Genomic DNA, 7014 nt, shown 5'->3' on the forward strand with positions numbered 1-7014 from the left:
AAAACGCAATGTTACTTGTATTAATATTTATATGTAAAGAAGTTTGCTAACGTTAGGAGCTCTGGAGGAAATGATAAGGTCAATGAACCAACACAAGCGGACGAGGCCAGATTTTTCAAGGCAAAGTGTCATATTTCATTTTATTTCAAGGTCGACTGTTGTGGTATCTGATATTATTTTCAAGGTCAACTTCCTTGCTTTCATATTTCGATTCCAATGACATGAAGTGATTTCGGAATAAGTTATTTCCACTTTTAAACAAAGCGCCAGCATCAGTTTAAGCAGGTACCTACCTAACTACGCACTTCGAACTGTAAGATTATTTATTTTTTTAAATTTCATATGCTACTTACGCGCTGATTGCGAGCGCCAATCCTTATGGAAACACCTCCTAACTTAAAAAAAGATGATGTCTCTGAAAAATATTGGGAAAAATATCAATAAATGATTTCCACAGAATCCCCTTTCTCAGCTGGGAACTGCGTTATTTTACTCACAATAAAGCAGACAGGTAAGGTACTAGTACACCTAGCTACATTTCGCACGTTACACAATTCACGTATTCGCAAATAAGTTTCTGTGCATTAGAACGTGTGTGAAAATTAGTTGATGTCATAAACTTAATAAGTACCACCCCATTTCTTTTTGTATACATCTACACATTGACTGAAACGTCTGCTTCTTTTTAATTTACCTACGTCTAATGTTACATTCCCCATCCCTGATTGTATGAAATGTAGATAATTAGATTTTGTTTTCTAAAGCACCGCTTTTGGAACCGGGTCCACGCCGACATATGGAGAATTCTTAAAACATTTTGGTGAATATAGATGGTTGCTGAAACTAAAAACTCGGATGGTAATAGATGAATACCTATATAGTTACTAACCTAATTGGGACAACGAGATTGTTAAAATGCTTATAAGTAAGGTAGGTTTATTAAACATTTTTTTCCTTTCTTCTAATAGTAACTAATGATTTTAGGGTTGCTGCGATAAATAGACCAAATTGTGCACTTGTGGATCGACGAAGAAAAGAAAATCATGGGCGAAGAAGATATTTTCTTACAAAAATCATTTGCATATATTTGTTACAAATAAACAAGGTTTTCAGCCTTTTCATTACCTACCTCCCTACATGTTGCAATAATGATCAAACCAGAAAAATTTAAACTATTTGTCATCATAAAAATTGTGTGATAATAACATTCATTGCGGTTGTATTGTAAAAGCACGAGTAAGATGCCATACTTTCGATTGCCACTATGCTAGTTTGATTATGATTGCAATTCAAAAATGATGAATTAAGATAATTTCATGCGATAAATTATTTATTTACCTTCGGATTACCAGTTAAATTTATGATTTTGTATTATATGATCCTGTTAATTGCTCACCTTTGCAACTAATCCAACGTCAAGTAATCTCATTGAAAGTAAAATGAACTTTTTGGGTGGAAGTAATTTTTTCGCATGTGATACCTACATATAAGCTCAGTGAAGGTAATTAATTTTCACCATGATCGTTCACTATGCTATCACATCTGTCTTATTATAGACACCCAAAGAAGATCAGATTGATAAAAAATTGACCTTGGAAGTGAAATATGATACATGGGTAATGAAATATTACACCTTTCAATGAAACATGACACCTAGGAATGAAATATGATACAAAAAAGAGTTGGCCTTGAAAGTGTAACATGACACCCCAAAAAATGTGACCTTGAAAATGAAATATGACACCACAAAAAAGTTGCCATTGAAAATGTAATATGACACCTCAAAAGACCTTAAGAATGAAATTTGTCACCCAAACACAAATTTAATGAAAACAGCCTATTATTTCGAATGTCCCAGACATTGATCAGTGTCATTAGCAGATCTATTTAGCACAAATGAGAAACCGTTGTCTTCATAAGTTGGTTTTCCAAGCTGGTTTTCCTTTCCTAATGTGGCAGTACATCAGCTCCTTTGGTGATTCAGTAACTTTGCTTATGTAAGCTGGACACATCCGCTTGTACTATAGTTCATTCGCTTTGTCATTTCCTTCCGCGTTGCTAACGCAAGCAAACTTCTTCACATATATACAAGCAACATTGCGTTTTAATATTCAGTTCATACGCGAGTACAAAATGTCAGCACCGAACAAAAAAGTCAGATTCAATTCCGAAAAAGCGCCATCAAAGCAAATAACGATTTTGGAAGGCATTCTGACGCGACCCAGTGCTCCATCGGGAATGGGTGGGTCTAATCAACATCATAGGCAGCAGGGTGTGGTAGCTCAAAACAGGCCTCCCACACCTGCAGTAATATCGCTTGCGGACAGCGATGTTGAAGAGGAACTTGGACGCCTCTTTGAAAAGTAAGTACATATTAATTATATCTTTCACTTTTGGTGGTTGCATTTTCGCAAACATTACTAATTTTCATCATTTAATTATACTAGCATCACGCCGGTCGACATGCGACAGCAGCCGCCTCTGGTTCCACCGCCGCTGCTTCCACCTCCGCAGCAATTTGGTGGTGGTGGTAGTGCTGGAAAAAACCTGGCACTAATTGAACAGCAAGAACCTTCACTGGTGCAGGAGGTACGACCTCAACAAATTCCAAATCCTGCACCTATGCAGCAGCATCCGACGCTACCACCGCAGCAGCCGCAGCAGTCAGCAGTCAATCGTGCACCTCCTCGGGCGCACCCTCCCATGGTACAACATCTACCGCCTCCGCAGCAGCAGCAGCTCTCTACACGCAATCCGCAGCAAACTATGGCGCTCCCACCGAGCAACTTACGGGAGTTTAAGGAGTACAGTTTGCAGTGGATTCAGGAGCTGCATGCTTGCTACAAAAATTCGGAGGTCATGTTGACGAATCGAGTAGCTCAACTGAATAATGAGCTATTCGAGGCCAACCAAAACTTGGAGGGGGTGCGGGAGAATATTAGAATCGCCCAGGAATATATTCGCAGGATTGAGGAGTTTCCTTAGAAAAACTGTGAAAATTATTGTATATATGTATATTAACTTGTAGTTGTAGTTTATAGGTTAAGTAGTAATAGAATTTAATTTTTATAGTTTGATTTTAATTTTGTGTAGCTTAATAAATAAGTAATTGCTACCTTTTTTTTTTTTTTGTTCAAGAAGCCTTTGATTAACTAGATCACTACATTCTGATTAAAAAAATTGCCTGAGGATATGGTTTCAGTACTACCTACCTTAGCGAATTTTATCAAATCTTATCTTGGGGACAGATCGCATTTTGTGTCCTGTAATAGCAATGATTCTAAATATTTCGCCCAGGCCTCAGCTATTCCATAAGGGTCCACCGTAGATCCTTTTCTTTTTAAAACTCGTATTGGTACTGCGCTGGGTTCAGTTTGTTCGACAACAATAAACTGTAGAATCGAAAAAGTTGACCTTCATAATGAAATATTACACCTCACCATGGAAATGAGATATGATACCAAATAAAGTTAACCTTGAAGATGTAATGCGATGTCATAAAACAAATGACCTTGAAAATTAAATATTACACTTGTCATTGGAATCGAAATATGAAGGCAAGGAAGTTGACCTTGAAAATAATATCAGATACCACAACAGTCGACCTTGAAATAAAATGAAATATGACACTTTGCCTTGAAAAATCTGGCCTCGTCCGCTTGTGTTGGTTCATTGACCTTATCATTTCCTCCAGAGCTCCTAACGTTAGCAAACTTCTTTACATATAAATATTAATACAAGTAACATTGCGTTTTACTATACAATTCTTACGCTCATACAAAATGCCATCGCCGAACAAAAAAATCAAGTTGAATTTAAAAAGAACGCCGAGAACGAAAGTGGCCATTTTGGAAAATATTCTAATACGATCCAGTGCTCCAACGAAGATTGGTGCGAGTAGCCAACAGCCGACACCTCAAAACAGACCTCCTACACCAGACACTGTAATATCGCTTGCCGATAGCGATATTGAAGAGGAATTTGGACACCTCTTTGAAAAGTAAGTATGTACATATTAATTACATATATCTTCCGTTTTTTGTTGATTACATTGGCGCAAACATTACTAATCCTTCTCATATAATTATACTAGCATTAGACCGGCCGAAGAGCAACCGCCTCCGCTGCTTCCACCGCCGCAGCAATTTGGTCGGGAGACCCTCCTCACACAACATCATGAGCAGCAGCAGCAGCAGCAGCCGCAACAGGCGCGGGTGCAGGAGGTACGACTTCAATGCATGCCGCATCCTGTACCTGTGCATCACCAACCGCCACCACCACAGCAGCAGCCACCCACCGTCCACCGACCATCGCAACCTAGGGCGCTCCCGCCGAGCAACTTGATTGAGTTTAAAGCGTTTACTTTGCGTTGGATTCAGGACCTGCATTCCTGCTATCAAAATTCTGAGGGGATGCTGGCTAATCGAGTAGCTCAACTGGCTCATGAGCTATTCGAGACCAACCGCAATTTGGAGGCGGTGCGGGAAAACATTTTGATGGCTGTGGAGTACGTTCGAAGAATTGAGGGGTTTCCATAAAAAAAAAATGTAAAAAATTGTATATATGTATTTTAATTCGTAGTAGGTTCTCTTTATAATTTACGTAGCAGTAGTATTTCATTTTTATAGTTAATTTTGTGTAGTTTAATTTGTAAATTGAATAAATAAGTAATTGCTACCTTCTTTTTTTATTATTCATATTAAAGTGTGACATCTTTAACATTGGTGCATTTCAGTGGTGTGAGAAGAATTATCGCGATGTTACACCTTGAATGCATTAGTTACTAAGGAAACTTGTAAATAGCGGTAAGATGTCAGTCTCCCTCGGTACATTCGAGACAAAATTTCATGACCATGTGAATTGGTATGCTACTGCGTATGTTCGCCATTGAAAACTGAATATTACTCTTAACCTTCGAAATGAAACATGAGACCAAAGAAAGTTGACATTGAAAATTAAATATGACGCTTGACCTTGAAAGCAATCAAATTTCTTCATTAAAAACTTTAGTGCCTGAATACACTATGCGTTTTAAACGCATCCTTTCAAAACGCATCCTGCGAAACCGGAAGGTTGTGTGCGTTTACATTACTTGCGGCGACCGGAACGCAACCGGATAAGTGTAAACGCTCGCATTTAAATCCATTGGATGCAGTCATCCGTTCAAAACGATCCGGTCAAACGGGACCGATTAAAACTCATAGTGTATTCAGGCACTTAGCATTTAGTCGTCTATTATTTATAACGTTTTGGACATTGAACCGTTTCATCTACTTGGTCAGTGGGGTATGCACGATAATGAAAGGTACTCTTCTCAAACAACACGTCTAACGTACAATTATGATAGTAGTTATACAGGGGGGTTCCTGGACCACTTCAAGGTCGCTCGCTACCTGGTGGTGACCTTGGAAAGTAGTTCAAGGTGGCGTGGCTGTGACCTTTGGGAATTGGGTCAAGGTGAGAGTTGAATGACACGTGATCGGTGACCTTGGAAATTAGTTCAAGGTGAAAGTCGCGCGCCACGTGGGCGGTGACCTTGGAAATTAGGTCAAGGTGAAATTCGCGTGCCACGTGGGCGGCGACCTCAATTTTCATCCGAGGCTATTGACCCCATTAATGTTCAAGGTCATCCGAGATCATTGACCCCCAATTAACTTTCAAGGTCGTCCGAGCTCATTGCTACAATAAATTACAAGGTCATCCGAGGTCATTGGTCCCATTAATTTTGAAGGTCATTCGAGGACATTGACCGCATTAATGTTAAGGTCATTCGAGGTCGTTGATCTCATTAATTGTCAAGGTCATCGGAGGCTATTAAATTCTCAAGGACATCCGCGCTCATTGGCCCTCCTAAAATATTAAGACCGTACGATGTCGTTTGCTCCGTTTTGTTGTGATATCAAATTACATTTTCAAGGTTATCCGAGGTCATTGCCCCAATAAATTTTCAATTTCAATCGAGGGGATTGACCCCGTTTTATGTAGTGTCAAATTACATTTTTAAGGTCATCCGAGGTCATTGAACCATATAATTTCGATGTCATTGTAAACTTCAAGGTCATCGGTTGTCATTGACCCCATTAATTTTCACTCATCCAAGGTCATCGACTCCTCCATAAATTCCCAAGGTCATCGACCCCATTAATTTTCAATGTCATCCGAAGTCATTGACCCCCGTTAATTTTTAAGGGCATCCGAGGTTATTGATCATATCTTTGTGGTACAGGTCATCCGAGGGCATTGATCCCATTTTTGTAGTGTCAAATTACATTTTTAAGGTCATCCGAGCTCATTGAACCATTTAATTTCGAGGTCATTGGCCTACATTCTTAAGGTCATTCTAGATCATCGACTTTTTGGGAGTGTTGCCCTCTGTTACTAACCTTGCGGTGACCTTGGACAGTAGGTCAAGGTAAAGTCCAAAGATCGCTCGCTCCCCGCTCTCCCCTGTAGTAACCGGCAAGGTATCAATCAAAGGTCATTTCTCGTTTCCAAATGATCTTTTACAAACTAGAGGTGAGTTCAAGGTCACATTATTATGATATAAAGCGCGTCCGTGTACCTGATAATTCCGTCAGTCATCGCCTTGAATTAAAGATGGATTTCTCCGATTTAAACCGTAATACGTTGTGCAAACCTTTTAAAAATCCTAGTGAGCTTGAATTATCGAAAAAGTACGAAGGTTGGAAGTTGATGTGATTAATACCAAGTACGGAGAACGGATAATAATAGATACTCATGATTTTAAGTGTATATTACCTCAACGCTTTTTTAACTATTTCAAAGAAGGGAACCGCATGGAGGAATTTAAAAAATCGTTAAAGGCACGTGATGTGTACATGGCTAGTTCGGGTGCAGTAGGAAAAACAACTAATATAACGTTCTCTTCATAGTAGTAATGTGTGTTGACCGTGATTCAGGCTGTCGATTGTAAAATATTTAGTCGTAACGTAATTGTGAACCAGTGAACTCATCATTTAAATACATAATGCAGGAAGCAATAAATTCATTTGT

At 39.1% G+C, this 7014-nt stretch overlaps 1 protein-coding gene across 2 annotated transcripts; it reads left to right on the top strand.

Moving 5' to 3' along the window:
- The first annotated feature begins 280 nt into the window (after window positions 1-280).
- On the top strand, window positions 281-3051 carry LOC116162647 (bromodomain-containing protein 4-like). 2 transcript variants are annotated; one of them, XM_031476301.1, is made up of 4 exons: window positions 281-511; window positions 765-930; window positions 985-2363; window positions 2448-3051. In XM_031476301.1, exons 3-4 carry the CDS (start codon window positions 2134-2136, stop codon window positions 2983-2985), a joined length of 768 nt encoding a protein of 255 aa, XP_031332161.1. In that variant the 5' UTR covers window positions 281-511; window positions 765-930; window positions 985-2133; the 3' UTR covers window positions 2986-3051. The 2 variants fall into 2 exon arrangements, with proteins under 2 accessions (XP_031332161.1, XP_031332162.1); XM_031476302.1 differs by having other exon boundaries at window positions 281-925.
- The last annotated feature ends 3963 nt before the right edge of the window (window positions 3052-7014 follow it).

Source organism: Photinus pyralis, unplaced genomic scaffold (genome assembly GCF_008802855.1).
Source record: "Photinus pyralis isolate 1611_PpyrPB1 unplaced genomic scaffold, Ppyr1.3 Ppyr1.4_LG2, whole genome shotgun sequence".
NCBI classification, from domain to species: Eukaryota; Metazoa; Arthropoda; class Insecta; order Coleoptera; family Lampyridae; genus Photinus; species Photinus pyralis.

Coding starts and splice junctions, on each gene's coding strand:
- LOC116162647 (XM_031476302.1), top strand. CDS start 2,134: ATGTCAGCACCGAACAAAAAAGTCAGATTCAATTCCGAAAAAGCGCCA. Junction 2,364..2,447: donor CTTGGACGCCTCTTTGAAAA/GTAAGTACATAT, acceptor TAATTATACTAG/CATCACGCCGGTCGACATGC.